Raw genomic sequence first — 15375 nt, 5'->3', positions numbered from 1 at the left:
TCCTCTGGTTCGGGACTCACCCATCAGCGGAAACATGTTTCCTGCCTCCAGAGTGTCCAATCCTTTAATAATCTTATATGTTTAAATAAGATCCCCTCTCAGTCTTCTAAACTCAAGGGTATACAAGCCCAGTCGCTCCAATCTTTAAACACAAGCCATTCCAGAAATTGACCTCGTAAACCTACGCTGCACTCCCTCAATAGCCAGCATGTCTTTCCTCAAATTTGGAGACCAGAACTGCACACAATAGTCCAGGTGCGGTCTCACCAGGGCCCTGTACAGTTGCAGAAGAACCTCTTTGCTTCTATACTCAATCCTTCTTGTTATGAAGGCCAGCATGCTCTTAGCTTTCTTCACTACCTGCTGTACCTGCATGCTTGCCTTCATTGACTGGTGTACAAGAACACCCAGATCTCTTTGTACTGCCCCTTTACCTAACTTGACTCCATTTGTACAACAATTGCCACAATTTGTACAATGATTATTCCATTTCCACATTTTTCTCTCACTTCAATGCACCCAAAATGTAGATTTGCTTTGTGGTATAGTTCCACTAACACCAACAACCCTCCAGCACATCACGTCAGTGACCAATATTTATGCACAAATCTAAAGTCAGTCTTAACAGTTTGTTCAGGGATAACAACCAAGCCCTGTACTATTCTTTCCAGATGATTGCACACAATCACTTCAAGCAGGAACAGGAAGTTAAGGTAAATACGCATTCCCCAACACAGTAGACCAGAGACCCTAACCGCCCCCCCGCCTTTTAAGATTAGCTAACTCAGCAGAGACCATGACTCAAGATCATCATGGTATGCATAACTCAACTTTCTTCCGTAAAATCAGTGTAGTATTTCTCATGTTTACACAAATGTCAGCTGAGGGGTGATTCAATTAGAAAGTAACTAAATCAGACTTGGGACAGAACATGACCTGAGACAGAGATATGGAATTGAAAGAAGATGCTGTGGCAAATGTTCTGAAAATAATACAATATTGATTTCTTTTTGTCCAACTTCACAGAACTGAAAACAAGGTTCCCTCATGCAAAGGTCCAGTCCATGCTCATACTATCCGATTCATGCATCTAAGTTAGAAGGCAACTAATTCAAAAGTATTTTATGAATTTTGTTTACATAATATAATTGATTCACAAAGTGCTTCACGGTTTCTCTTGCAAAGTGTAAACATTCAATGTTTTCAGGGAGATAATGGAGAAGGTAAACTGAAAATTCTGTGGGCAGTTGAGAGAACCATAATTTAAGGTTAGTAACATGGAACAGAGTTTTATCCATTCAACTGAAGTGGATTGTGCATTATTTAAAGCTACCTTAAGGGAAGGGGGTTAGCTTCTTGTAACTGTGAAATCTAGTGTGTGTAATTGCTAGTGATCACCTATCTAATTCTGGATAAATCAATCTGTGGAGCAATTAAGGCCTAAGCCACAGTTAAGTACTTACTTCAATGTCTTACAAGGTCCAGGAAGAATACAGGGTACATGATTCAAATGGTAAACTAAAGAACAGGATTTTCAGTTTTGTCACTAGACTTTGTGAATTTTATTGGTAGTAGACAGGTGATGGCCATAGGGTGAAAGAAAACAACAAAATAACATTGGAGATAATGAAAGGAGACCGTAGCCTGAGAATATTAATTGTTGAAACACAAAGAAAATGCTCAGAAATTAATCTTAACTTGCAATGTGTTTTTCTAGTTACTATTCATTACTAACACTAAGAGTTTGACATAAAGTATCGATTCAATAATCCAAACCTTCCAAGTCTGAGAAATTCAAAGATATGACATATGACCAAAGAACTGTGCTGGAAGCCCCAAAAAGTCCCAATTGACTGGGTTGGATTGTCCTGCTTTTTATGTACAGAACCTACCATTAGATAGATGCCAGTGTTTTAACTGTACTGGAAGAGCTTGGCTTGGGGAGCAATAAGTTCTGGAGCATACTGATGTGTTGGGCTCTTCCATCACTGAGGGTGGGGATATTTGTGGACCCTCCTCTTCCAGTGAGTTGATTAATTGTCCACCACAATTCACGACTGGATGTAGCAGGACCATTGAACTTAGATCTGGTCCATTGCTGTGGGATCGCTTAACTCTGTTTATATCTTGCTGCTTATGCTGTTTGGCATGCAAGTAAGTCCTGTATGGTAGATTCATCAGGTTGACACCTTATTTTCAGGTATACCTGGTGCTGCTCCTCGCATGCCCTCCTGCACCCTCCATTGAATCAGGATTGATACTCTGATGGTAATGGTCGAGTGGGGGCAATGAAATTACAAATTGTGCTGGAGTACAAATCTGCTGCTGTTGATGGCCCACAGAGCCTCCGGGATTCTCAGTCTGCTAGTTCTGTTTGAATTCTGTCCTGTTTAGCATGGTACTGCACAACACAATGGAGGTTATTCTTAATGTGAAGGCGAGACTTCGTCTTCATAAGGACTGTGCGGTGGTCACTCTTAGCAATACGGTCATGAACAGATGCATCTGCAGCTGGCAGATTAGTAACGATGAGGTAGAATACGTTTTTACCTTTTGGTGGTTCCCTCATCACCTGCTGCAGACCCAGTCTAGCAGCTATATCCTTTAGGACCCGACCAGCTCAATCAGTAGTACTGCGACCAAGACACTCTTGGTGATGGACATTGAAATCCCCCACCCAGAGTACATGTTGTGCCCTTATCATCCTTAGTGCCTCTGATTATGTCAGGCTGTTGCTTGACTAATCTGGAAGGCAGCTTTCCCAATTTTGGCACTAGCCCCCAGAGGAGGCTAGTAAGGAGGGCATGGTCGGCAAGGCTATTTCTCCCGCTGTCTTTTCTGGTGGCTAGGTCGATGCCAGGTGATCCCTCCAGTTTCATTTCTTAAAGCCTTTGTAACGATTGGAACAACTGAATGGCCTGCTAGGCCATTTCATACAGCAATTGAGAGTCAACCACATTTCTGTGGGTCTGGAGTCACATGTAGGTCAGACCAAGTGAGGATGGCAGGTTTCCTTCCCAAGGACATTAGTGAACCAGATGGATTTTTCTGACAATTGACAATGGTCATCAGTAGGTTCTTTATTTCAGATTTTTTAAAAATTGAATTCAAATACCACCTTACCCAACCTGCCCACTCTCCCATGACCTCCGACACCCCTGCCACTTCCCTGTTCCCTCTTCTACCCTGTCCACTTCTACTACCCCAATCACTAACATAACAAGAGCTGTTTAAATGTTCCAAAGCTTTTCAGAGAGCTAGTGAATGAGTACTTAACACAACACAGCATGTAATATCATAAAGTGGTGATATAACTCCACTTCCTGCCATCCCCTGACAATCCAGTACTATGGAGGATCCCAATTTCAGGTACGTTCCTCATTTCTGAAGCAACTAGGATCAGAGGACGCAGCCAGAAATGGGGAACTCAGTCAGGGCAGAAATACGTAAGAGTGAAGCAACAATCTGACAGTGACTGCCACATTCAAAGAAATTGAGACAAATTGTGAAAATGTAGGGATAACCAAAGGCAAATGATATATTACTATTATGTACTTTAAAAAAAATTAGGTTTTTGAAAAATATATTTCCAAACACTAAACAGGGAATGAAGAAAATCTAACAAATTCAACATTCAGAGAAACAGCAGAAAGGGTTACTCCCCTAAAACTGCAAAGGTAAATAATAACAATTTTCAATACAATAATGAAAGTGTTTAAAATTTTATCGCAATTTTAATTCTCACCAATGTCTGAATTAGACTCAAATCAACATTCATGACATCAATTCAAATTTAAAACTGCCCACATCCAACTGAGATGCTAATCTCCATTTCTGTACCATATTGGGATTCAGAAATGCATTCATGTTTGAATGAAATTCCAATCTCCATTTAAGTTCCTGAACCTGATAGAGGATTCAGGTCAGTTCTCAAACCATCCAATTATCATAGCAATTTTCAACTCTGTCCATGTTAAGATGCAGGCATGCATTCTTGCCCGAACCACACTTCAATTGCCTTCTAGTCTCTAACCCAACTATATGATTCATATGTATCAGGCTAATATCAGTCTGTCATTTCATGAATTATACAGCACAGAAACAGGCCATTCAACCCAACAGGTGCGTGCTGAATTTTACACAACATATGGGCCTCTTTTCATACTATCGACATTATTTTAGCCTTTCAACGCAAGGTGCATTTGTTTAGATCCAAGATGTTGACCCATGAAGATTCTGTTAAGTTTACATTCCAATGTTTCCAAAGCAGATTTATATACAGAGGCACCTCAATTATCTGGTATTCGATTATCCAAATATCGGACTATCTGGCAAAATCACAATGTTCCGATGCTCGGCTAAACTATGTTATCCAGCATTCGATTATCCAGAATTCGATTAATCGAACAAAATGCTCCCCGCCCGTGTCCTTCGGATAATCAAGGTTCCTCAGTATCCACTCTTCTTGAGATCTGTATTTTTGCCTTAAGTGAGAATCTAATGTCTTTCAACATTTTCAACCGAGTTTCTAAATGTACAGTTCTAACGTTCAGTCTCTAAATACACAATTAAAATTTCTAAAGCTTTTCCTTCTGAGTTATACTTGTAGTTTCAAACCTCTTTATAAAACCAATTCAATATTTTTACATTACTCACTTTGGGGTAACCTTGTTGGGCTCCCAGAATTTGGATTCCTTCACACGAAACCATGGGAAGAATCGCTCCATTTGCTATAGAAGAAATCAAAGTACTTAAGACAGGAGGTTGTCCAGAAATCGAACAATGGCAAATTGTCAAAACTATGTGAAAAAACATTATCCTCCTAACTGTTATTCTATCCTATTTTCCTCCCTCCTACGGACTTGAGACTCCACCATGCCATGCAATCAAATGAAGCATGCAAATAGCCTGCTCCCAGAAACCAAATAAAAACACTAGATCAGAAACAAAACATTTTAAAGCTTAAAAAGAAAATGTTGAAGGACAATTAGATCTAAACAATTTGGAAGAAAAACTGAACTGTTGGAGCCAAGAAAGTTAAGATCAAGTTGAATTATCTAACTGCTTAGCAACAGAAATAATGATTTAGTTGCTGTAATTTGTCTCCGAAGTTGTAACGGATTGCCAAGAATCAGGATTTTCACAGAATACTTGCATCTTACAATTTTAATATGTCAACATTAACCTACTCTTGAGATCAAGACAGGAGATAGTGCAAACTGCAGATAAAGCTAAAAATCACACAACACCACGTTTTAGTCCAACACAGGTTTAATTAGAAGCACTAGCTTTCGGAGAGCTACTCCTTCATCAGGTGGTTGTGGAGTGTAAGATTGTAAGACACAGAATTTATAGGAAAAGATTAGTGTGATGGAACTTAAATTATACATTGAAAAAGACCTGGATTGTTTGTTAAGTCTCTCATCTGTTAGAATGACCACTTTGGTTTCAGTTCTTTCATATATAAATCACAAAACTTTTTTTTTAACAAGTTACATTCTCAAGTGAACTTTAACAATTGATGTCTGTCAGCCCAGGTAATGTACTGAACCTGTGAGCTCCCCTGTCTGATACTGTCTGTGCCACAATGTTTAGACTGATTCTAATCTAAAGGAATGAATTTACAGAATCTTACATGGATTTATGCAGTTTGTGAGTGAAGTAAAATGTAACTCTACAAGTAAAAATTCACCCCACAAACTTAAATGTGTATGTGCGCATGTGGATGCATGTGGGGTGGGGATGAGTGTCTATGAGAGAGTGGATGCATGTGTGAAAGTGAGAGTATAAATGGGTGTAGGTCTGTGAGAGGGTGCACCCTCTCACCGTCTCATTTATACAAACAATCCGGGTCTTTTTCAATATATAATTTCAGTTACATCACACTGTAAACTTTTGCTATAAATTCTGTGTCTTACAATCTTACACTCCACAACCACCTGATGAAAGAGCAGCGCTCCAAAGCTAGTGCTTCCAATTAAACCTCTTAAACTATAACCTGGTGTTATGTGATTTTTAACTTTGTACATGGGGGAGAAAGTGAGGTCTGCAGATGCTGGAGATCAGAGCTGAAAATGTGTTGCTGGAAAAGCGCAGCAGGTCAGGCAGCATCCAGGGAACAGGAGAATCGACGTTTCAGGCATAAGCCCTTCTTCAGGAATTTGTACATCCCAATCCAACACCGGCATCTCCAAATGCAGATAAAGCAACTTACTCGTATAAAGAATGCCTTGACCATGCTATTGGCCTTTTTGTTTTCAGGTTGCCCTCCATCGCAATTCATTGCTGTTTGGATGATCTTCACAATGTCATCGCTGAACTCCAGCTGAACATACAACAGTGGATAATCAGCATTTGCCAACAGATAGAATACTTTAGTTACATACAGAGAGGAGAATGACTCATGCGGTAGGGATTTCATGATGCTGCACTTTCAGGATGCCCAAGTTTTTTTCCTTGTGGGCTACAGGTTAATCAAAACACTTTTCTCACAAATCTATGTGGACTAAATAAAAGGCAACCTTACCACTGAATGATATCTCTCCTGTTCCATCTTCCTCTTTACCCCTTCTAAATCAAGAGGTTGTTCATCTTGTTGGTTTACTTCTATAAGAACTGGAGGATCAGGACCTTCTGGTGAGCTGCGAACTGAGACAGCTTCCTCAGTCTCTGGATCTAAATCAGGTGGCTTGGCTGCCTGGTAAAGAGAAAGGAGGATTCAGCTGCATCACTTCTCACACCTCCTACTGGTCTCAACTAAATTTACAACCATTTCAAATCTAGCTAATCAATTCAGGTGATATAAGAAGTCATTCACATTAACAAGTGAACCCCGACCCAAGAAATAAGCTCCAAATTGTATTTCATACTCCAAATCAAATGCCAGTAAATTCTAGCAAAAATAGTTTGTGGAATTAAATCACAGATCAGTCATAATCTCACTGAATGCAGAGAGAAAAAAAAATCAAGGAATTAAATTATCAATCCTGTTCCAAAGTTGGACTTTTGCTCTCTAGTTACTCATTGCAGACAGTACATTTAGCATGCAACTTCTGCAATCTCTACACCATCACAGCCACCAACTCTACCAGTAATATCTGAAACAAATGGACTGGAGTCAAAATAATTTCGCGGACAGAAAGCTAAACATTAAATGGTAACAAGAACAAACCTGGCAATCATGCCCTCAGGAAAGCCAATGACACTAATATTCTGCCAGTGCTCAAAATCCACTGGCGTGACAAGTGAATCCACCCCAAAACTCCTAGATTGTCCAGGATAATCTACCCACAGAGGTGACAGGTCAGAGAAAAGTTGGCCCATAAACAGAATGGAAGTAGTGGAACTTACTGAACACTATCAACTGTTAAATTTAAATCTGAGATTGAGATCAGAGATGCAATAAATAGGGCTGTAACTGTCTGGTTAATATATTTCAGCTTCGTGCATATGCAATGGAAATGAATTAGCTGTGATCTTCCCAGTTGCAGTAGGTGCCTTGGGAGTGGTCATTTTCACATATAAAAATATGCATCAGTTGCTTTGACAAAACTCACTAACTTTTGCCTGTTCTCTTTTACTAATTAAATATTGCGATGTCTAGGAACCCCTTGTGTGTTGTGCTTTGGGTTTAGATTAGATTGGATTCCCTACAGTGTGGAAACAGGCCCTTCGGCCCAACAAGTCCACACCGACCCTCCAAAGAGCAACTCATCCAGACCCATTCCACTACATTTACCCCTTCACCTAACACTACTGGCAATTTAGCATGGCCAATTCACTTGACCTGCACATCTTTGGTATATTGATGGTTATTGAGGATTTGGACGAGTTGATAAAATTCTGCTAATTTCCGAAATGCCCTGTATGTCAATACAAATACAGGACGCACTGTTGCAACATGATGGCATTATTCATAATTGAGTAAGCAAAATGAAACAGTCGCTCCCAAAAATCAAAATTCTCTGCACAAAAACTTTTGACCCGTAAAAATAATTTTTGACTTCTGTTGTCATTGATACACAAAGCATGATCTCATGAACAGCAATGAGATAATGACCAGTTAATCAAGAAATGATTACTGGTCGGGAGCCTCCCACTTAGTCTTAGTCATATATTTCCACTCAAATTTTTACATCAAATTGAACAGGCAGATAAGGCTTCAATTTAACCTTTTGTATAAAACACCATCTCTATCATTCTGTTATTGTGTTTCACAGAGAGAATTTTATGACAAATAAGTTCAACTCTGATGAAGTGTGTGCCTGTCATACTCATTAAAAATTATTTTCAGAGTTTGGAGTTACTTTTAATGAAGGTTCCTACTCCTCCTCCCGACCCCCCAAACAAAACCAAAGGTCAGTTCAGACAGTCCTTCTGAACCTTATCCAATATGTGTCAGAGCAGGGAAACCCCCTGGAGTATTAATGGAAAATTATTTATGCTCAAGCAGTTTACAACAGGGGTAGTAAACATTGAAAGTTATTAACTTGTCTTTCATTCAAGACAATTGAAGATTGATTTTAAGCTTAGAAAGAAACCCAGAGACTGAAACTCTTTAGGGCAGTCAGAGGAGACCTGACTGAGGTACACTCACTCTCAGAGGAAGAAGTCTTGTTTTAAAGCAGTTAAGGAAATGAGTTACCTCAGTAGAAAGGTTTGTGCAATTTCCAAATCAGGGTTGTTTGGTTAAAAATCTGCACGTTCTTAGAGTTTTGTGCATATTCATGTCGGAAGACACCATTGCTCACTGGATAGAAACAAGTCAAATTTTAAGTTTTGATAAAAGCGGTGTGATTTCTTTGGATGTGAATCACTGTAAAATGGTGTTCGAGTGGGGTAACTTGAGTTCAAAGTCACAGACAGAAAGAGAGGGCAAGTTTAATCTCTCAAAAGATTGAAAGTCTTTCGCAACTCCTTGCAATGGAGGTAAAGTCCTTGTATATTGAATGTTTATTTTAGATTGTATTGGGGAACAGGCTAAAAATTCATCCTGCTAGTTGTTTTAAGATTTTCCCAACTGGAGGTGGATTGGTTCCTTCCTTCTAGTTTTTGTCTTTTGTGCAATGAACTTTGTTGCAAAAGAAACTCTGTAGTCTCATTCAGCAAAAAATAACGATATTAAACAAAATAGAAAAAAAAGGCAGGTCAGAAATCTGACTTGTCCAGTAATACCCATTAGCTGGGATCATAAAAGGCTCTCTTTTCATAATGCATTAGATAAAGACATTATCAAGCAACATTTGAAAACATTTTTGCATTCACTCTACAACAGCCTAGTTTATTCAACGTTCCACTTGAGCTCAATTATCAAACATAGTACAAGTTATGTAATACTTAATGGGAGAACTATATGGGCTCAGTATAATCATAAGTAAAGCATTCTCATATATAAGCAAAGAGGTTTCTTCATCCACCAAGTATTCTGGAAAGTTTAGTCAAGATGGTAAGCAATTCAGCCAAATAAAACCAGTTTTAAAATTACAAATTAATGTCCAACAATACAAATAGGAGCCAATGCATGAAAACCTGTATTCCCAACAATGTAAAATATGCCCTTTGTAATGCTTTGTTGGACATTGTTGATGAAGCAGTTCAGGCTCACCTGCCTGTAGCGTAACAAGTGGCTTGTAGTCCTAGAGTTTAGTAGTGCAGTCAGAACTTGCTTTAAAGAGATTTGCAGTTCCTTTCCCAAAGCCAGCCGCCATTCTGCAGGATGCTGCTCTGTACAATTTATACATGTGTATGCCACACTTTCAGGAAGATTTGACAAGATCTCATACATCTCATCTGTAAGAAGATACAAAGACAAAACATAACACAGCTGGATAGCTCATATTTTCTGTGCCTGATGCAAAAGCCTCTTCATACCTTTCAAGGCAATGAACTCAATGCCTCTAAATATTTTAGTGATATACACATGAACGTAGCAGCTGGACGGAATAGATGCAAGTTACTGAAGCAATTAGACAATGTGACAATATAGAGCTAATCTCCCTGGTGGCTGAATGGAGCAGAATTGTGGCGGCACAGAGTGCTTGAGTATATTTACAGCTGAGACAGATAGATTCTTGATCAGTAGTAAAATAGTAAAATAAACCTACTCCTTTTCCCCTTTCTTATGGTCTTCTGGTCTAATTGAAATAATAATGCTGTAGAACAAAATGGGACAAATATGATGGGGCATGGGGCACAAACAATGCAAGTTGGATGAACACAGCAACTGCTCAAAACTGGGCAGTAACCTCAATAAATTGGTTCCTCTACACATAGCAACCAATTTCTGAGGCAATAAACTATAAGCGGTCAGCCAGCTCATGGTCATGCCAATATTTAAATGAAATACCTAAATTATTTGAATTTCTCCACTCACAATCAAAGATGAGCGAGCTTATTTGGATAAACAAGCATGTGCTAGCCTTAAAAATTAATGGCAGGGAGAAACGTCAAATTGGCTAATACGTAGAATCTGCCTGCCCAATCCCAACCCTCCCCAAAAAACAAACTAGTAACATTTATGAAACTGCCCCCTTCTAATTATCATGGTAGCTTCACTTGCTGAACTCTGATTAAAATTTGAAACACAACATTTATACTTTATTGAGAGAGAAAACCCACTAAATATTTGCAGAAAAAAATTTATATTGGAACAGGAGGTGGTCCTTGAACTCAGGTCTGGTCCAGCATTCATTAATATCATAGCCAATACGCTCTGAATTTTTATCTGACTGCTTTGATTCCATAACATCAACTCAACAGGAATAAAGAAGCTGGCCAAAAGAAAGTACAGCATGTTGGACAGAACAAGTTAGACCTAAGAAGTATTTAAAAAGGCAGCTATCAATACTCAGGAACAAGTTCATGCAATTACATGCCTTCTGATTTAAAAACAAACTAATTTATTTTGAAAGTGTAATTTTTATAATATATAACAGCAAGAAGCTGTTAGGAAAATTAATGCAAAAATCAAAAAACAAGCAAAAAACCCAAAACCCTCAGGAGAAGACAGGAGCAGTTTGGGGCACAGATGAGAAGGGAAGTAATATAGCATTTTGTGTTCCTAAGATTTGTTAGTGCTATAATAAATATAATAGAAATTTCATCAGAAGGGACAGAATTTATGCTGTTTGGGGATATAGCTAAACGGGAACTCAAGAAGTTAATGTTATTTAACAGATTATATGCATTAACAAATTATGCATTTATACTTTAAATAGTTAAAAGGAAGGTCTATGTAAACAAATCCTGAACTCAGTGAAATATACCAGCCAGCCAGACATTACATCCCCTTAATGGCATCATGTGTTTTAAATACAAAACATAGCCTGCATTTTAAAATACCTGACAAGCTTTCACACTTTGCATGAACCCATCGATCACATTTTCCACACTGCATCATCTTGCTCTCATAATCATCATCATCGTAGCACTTGTCACACAGTGGGCAGAAGTTTCCTAAAAATAAACAACAATTTATATCAACACAGCTGGTGTCCTTTCACAGCTTTCCTGATAATCCTCAGCACTGCTGACATAAGTTTTGTATATAATTTCACTAGAATGAACTGGCTCTATACTTCCCGATCTACTTAGCTGCATGCAATATCTTAAAACATACTTAATAGAGGCTTATCAGCCAAATGATTACAGGAACAGGCTACGGCCACTGACAGAAGTAAATGTGGATTTTTATGCCAACATGGAAAGGAAGCACAGGACCAAAATCCCTAACAAAGTTCTAAACAATTAAACCAGGACTTGACTTATTTAGTTACTGCAAGCATGTGGAACCAAGAACAATGCCACACAGGTTTTCTCTGTGAACAGGGCAGACTTGTGTATTCCACTCTACCCATGCAGATTTTCTTATGTAATGCTTGCTACAACTTACCGCCTGATGAGCTCCAAAGAACAGTGACATTATAATTAAAGAACAATTTAATCAGGGCACAGGAAAATAACACAAAATTATGTAAATTTTAGAAAAGTCAACAAGGGCCTTCTCTAATAACACAAATGGTTTAGGCAGTGACTGGCTGCTTTATGCTACTAAATGAATGAACTCTCAACTCTTAATCTCTACAGTTACCTCAAACTAACAGCCAATCATAGTGGCACCAGAAATTCTCTCAAAACACCTAGATTTAGTGAAACCTGTTGTTTGCTATCCATTCCATCCCAATTCCCCTAATCAAAGCAAGGGAAAGTAGGGTCAGACCTACCCATGATTCCTCTGCTATATATTAGCCTGTTGAATCTCATATATGGGCAAGAACAGAAGAATGACCAACACCTTCTAAACTAGACCAAAGAAAACAATCTACAACAGCAAGGAAGGCAAGAAGGGAAGTTCCACACTACAAAAAATATCAGAACCTAGCCCTTCTACTTCCTGTGGAACTCTATTCCAGACTGCATCAGCTGAATATTTTTTCTGGTGGGTAGAAATGCAAATCTGGTCACGTGATGAGACATGCAATTATGGATAAAACTGGCATCCAATGGAAAGTCACAAAACCATGATTTGAAGGAAAACTTCCAACAGATGTCCTAATATACCAGTTGTAGACATTTATCAACTTAACTTATTTTAATGAGGTACTTCCTGTCCATCATACTTCTCCTATGACTTTTTCTGTGCGATGCAAAAAATATATTAAAAACAAAACTGGTAATATACGTGATGTTAATTTATTTCTTGTGATCAATTAGATGCAAGTGGTGTTCATTATGTTTTTATAAAGAGAAACAGATTGGAACTGTGGTTTGAGTTTAGGTGGTGCATGTGTGTAATGTATATTTCTGAGAAATAACGTTTCAAGCGTAAAGTTGACTCCCATTGTATCTTTTATAATTGGGACAAAACTTAAGTTTCTGGAATGCAACTTAAAGATTCCCCAACAGTGGAAGACACAAGTCTGTCCTGTTGACACAGAAAACCTTAAGTTTTCTCAGGGCAGTGACTTGAAAGAAATTCTGGGATTTACATGTTTATCAATGAAAACCTGTGCCACCATTCTAAGTGATTGAAGACTTAACTGCCATCTAGGTTTGTCTAATATATCATATCAGTTGTATGACACTTTAATCTTTTACTTATAAATTCTGTGTCCTAGATATCCTGCCCCATTAGCTAACTTACAAAGGAACAGCTCTCCAAAAGCATGTACTTTCAAATAAAGCTGTTGGACTGTAATCTGGTGTTGTGTGATTTTTAACTTTGTGCACAAAATGTTAGTATTAAGGTGCAGCAATCCATTAAAAGGAGGAAAATGGAATTTTGGCTCATACGGCTTGATTGGAGTGGGATGGAACATTAAAGTAGTGAAGTCTTGTTACAACTGTAAAGGTTGTTGGTGACACTGCACCTGGAGTAAAGTGTTCAATTTTGGTCTTCATATTGAAGAAAAGATATACAGGCATTGGAGGTAACTCACAAGACAGTTGCCAGACGGACTAACATATCAAGAATGGCTAAACAGGCAAAGTGTTTATTCATCAGCGTTTCGAACAATGAGGGGTGATCTTATTTAAACATACAAAATTCTGAGGGGGCTTGACAGTGTAGATTTTGAGAAGATGTTTCCACTAGTGAGGGAATTTCAAATTAGGGGATATAGGTAATGAATAAGGGGACACTCATTTAACACTAAAATGTGAAACAATTTCGTCTCTCAGACAGTACTGAATATCTGGAAACCTCTACGCAAGAGTTGTGGAGGCTAGATCACTGAAACTATTTAAAGAGGAGGTAAACAGATTTTTTAAAATATCATGGGAGTTGCAGGCTGTGAAAGAACAGGTGAAGCATGAGGTAAAATTAGCCATCATCTTATTGAATGGCACAGCAGCCTTGAATATTGAATGGCCTACTCCTGCTCCTATTTCTTTCGCTCTCCTCTCAACTTGTCCACCAACCACATTTTAAAAAGGCCATTTTTCAAATCTGACTGAAAAATAAACTGTGACCTCAGCCAACTTTTAGCTCATAGCATTTATGGCATTAAAGGGATAATATAATTTTTTATCTAAATGAAGCAATGTTGTATATTACACAGTATGATATCCCTTTCGTCATGAAACAGGACCAATTTGTGAGCAAGTACGTATTAACTATATATTAAACTCCAATTCACAGTTTAAGACAGTATCTGAGCCACTTAATGGTTATCTTGGAATCAGCACTAGGTAATTCTATATACTATGAACAAAACAAATGTATGCACTTACCTTTATCAAACAGCTTTGCACATTCGTGACATAAAGAAAAATCATGTGACCACTGCGCATCCCAGCCTTTCCCTGGAGTTGTGGCTCCACAACTCTTACATCGGACACACTTTGTACAGATCTACAGCAGAGGAGACCTTTATTAGAAATGCCAACTAGCTATTCTTCAGAACCCTTTCATTTCTTATCCTGGAATTAAGTGTACAGTTCAAAGTATACCCTTTTACTGCATAGCATTTATTAACAATTCCTCTGGGCTTGGAGATCCACAATCTATCCACAGGCATCACAGTTGTCTCTACTGTTGTCTACAACTGGGAAAACCTTGCATCTTCTTTCTGGTGAACAATCTGGCCTTCCTTTCATCTTTAACAGACTCAACACTCATATGTTGCCATGCAGCTTTCAGCATGCATTATCTGACCCCTTCAATTTACTAGAAGTTAAAGACCATTTCAAAATATAACGATCTTACAAAATCTCAACCATAACAAAATATACCTAGAAACTTAAATTCATGCTACATAAATGAAAGAGCTATCCATCTCTCATCTTATGTCCAATCCGGCAGCATATCAATGAGGGCCCCATTCAGTGAGCTATGGATAGATGTTAACTTGAATTTCCAATTGATTCACTTAACTAATGTTAAAAACGGATCCTTCAAGCCTAACACTCAATTTTTACCAATATTTAAACGGGCTACACATAAAATATAAAGTTGTTTGCTTCTTTACTAAAGTAAGACATGCAAATATACTTGGAACTTAAATTGGTTCACCCTCTTTGACCTTATTACATCAGTGAAAATTAAAACATGCCACTTTTCCAAGTCTCCAAAGCAAATCTGAGATCTCAACTATGTAACACTGGTAGAGTGCCTGTTATTCAGAAGTACAGCGTATGAAATAATGTGCGCTGCACTTTGCTGTCTGTCATTTCCAGATTTAGTCCTGTCCATGTAAAAGGAGGGAACACTGGTAGCTGCATAGGAAAAATTTAGCCACAACTTGTCATATAGGTACAGCAGCAACAGCATGACAGATCTTCTACGGCATGGGAAAAGTAAAGGTAAGACTTTCTCCAGTGACTGGGAAACAGAATTTTAAGAAGATTAAGACAGAAGGGCCTTAATTTGGTACGTGA

General features: G+C 38.3%; 1 protein-coding gene across 5 annotated transcripts in view; it reads right to left on the bottom strand.

Moving 5' to 3' along the window:
* The window catches only part of kmt2a (lysine (K)-specific methyltransferase 2A), a 146342-nt gene that overhangs the window by 54822 nt on the left and 76145 nt on the right, over window positions 1-15375 (bottom strand). For all 5 annotated transcript variants that reach the window (XM_043676499.1, XM_043676500.1, XM_043676501.1 and 2 more), the window contains exons 13-18: window positions 14230-14350; window positions 11341-11454; window positions 9605-9789; window positions 6527-6697; window positions 6215-6325; window positions 4657-4730 (exon numbers count right to left, since the gene is read on the bottom strand). In XM_043676499.1, the coding sequence (XP_043532434.1) occupies window positions 4657-4730; window positions 6215-6325; window positions 6527-6697; window positions 9605-9789; window positions 11341-11454; window positions 14230-14350 (776 nt within the window). The remainder of the gene's footprint in view (window positions 1-4656; window positions 4731-6214; window positions 6326-6526; window positions 6698-9604; window positions 9790-11340; window positions 11455-14229; window positions 14351-15375) is intronic.

This window comes from Chiloscyllium plagiosum, chromosome 35 (genome assembly GCF_004010195.1).
Source record: "Chiloscyllium plagiosum isolate BGI_BamShark_2017 chromosome 35, ASM401019v2, whole genome shotgun sequence".
Classification (NCBI taxonomy): domain Eukaryota; kingdom Metazoa; phylum Chordata; class Chondrichthyes; order Orectolobiformes; family Hemiscylliidae; genus Chiloscyllium; species Chiloscyllium plagiosum.
The sequence above is the reverse complement of the archived record's forward strand: the minus strand, read 5'-3'. Positions and strand labels throughout refer to the sequence as shown.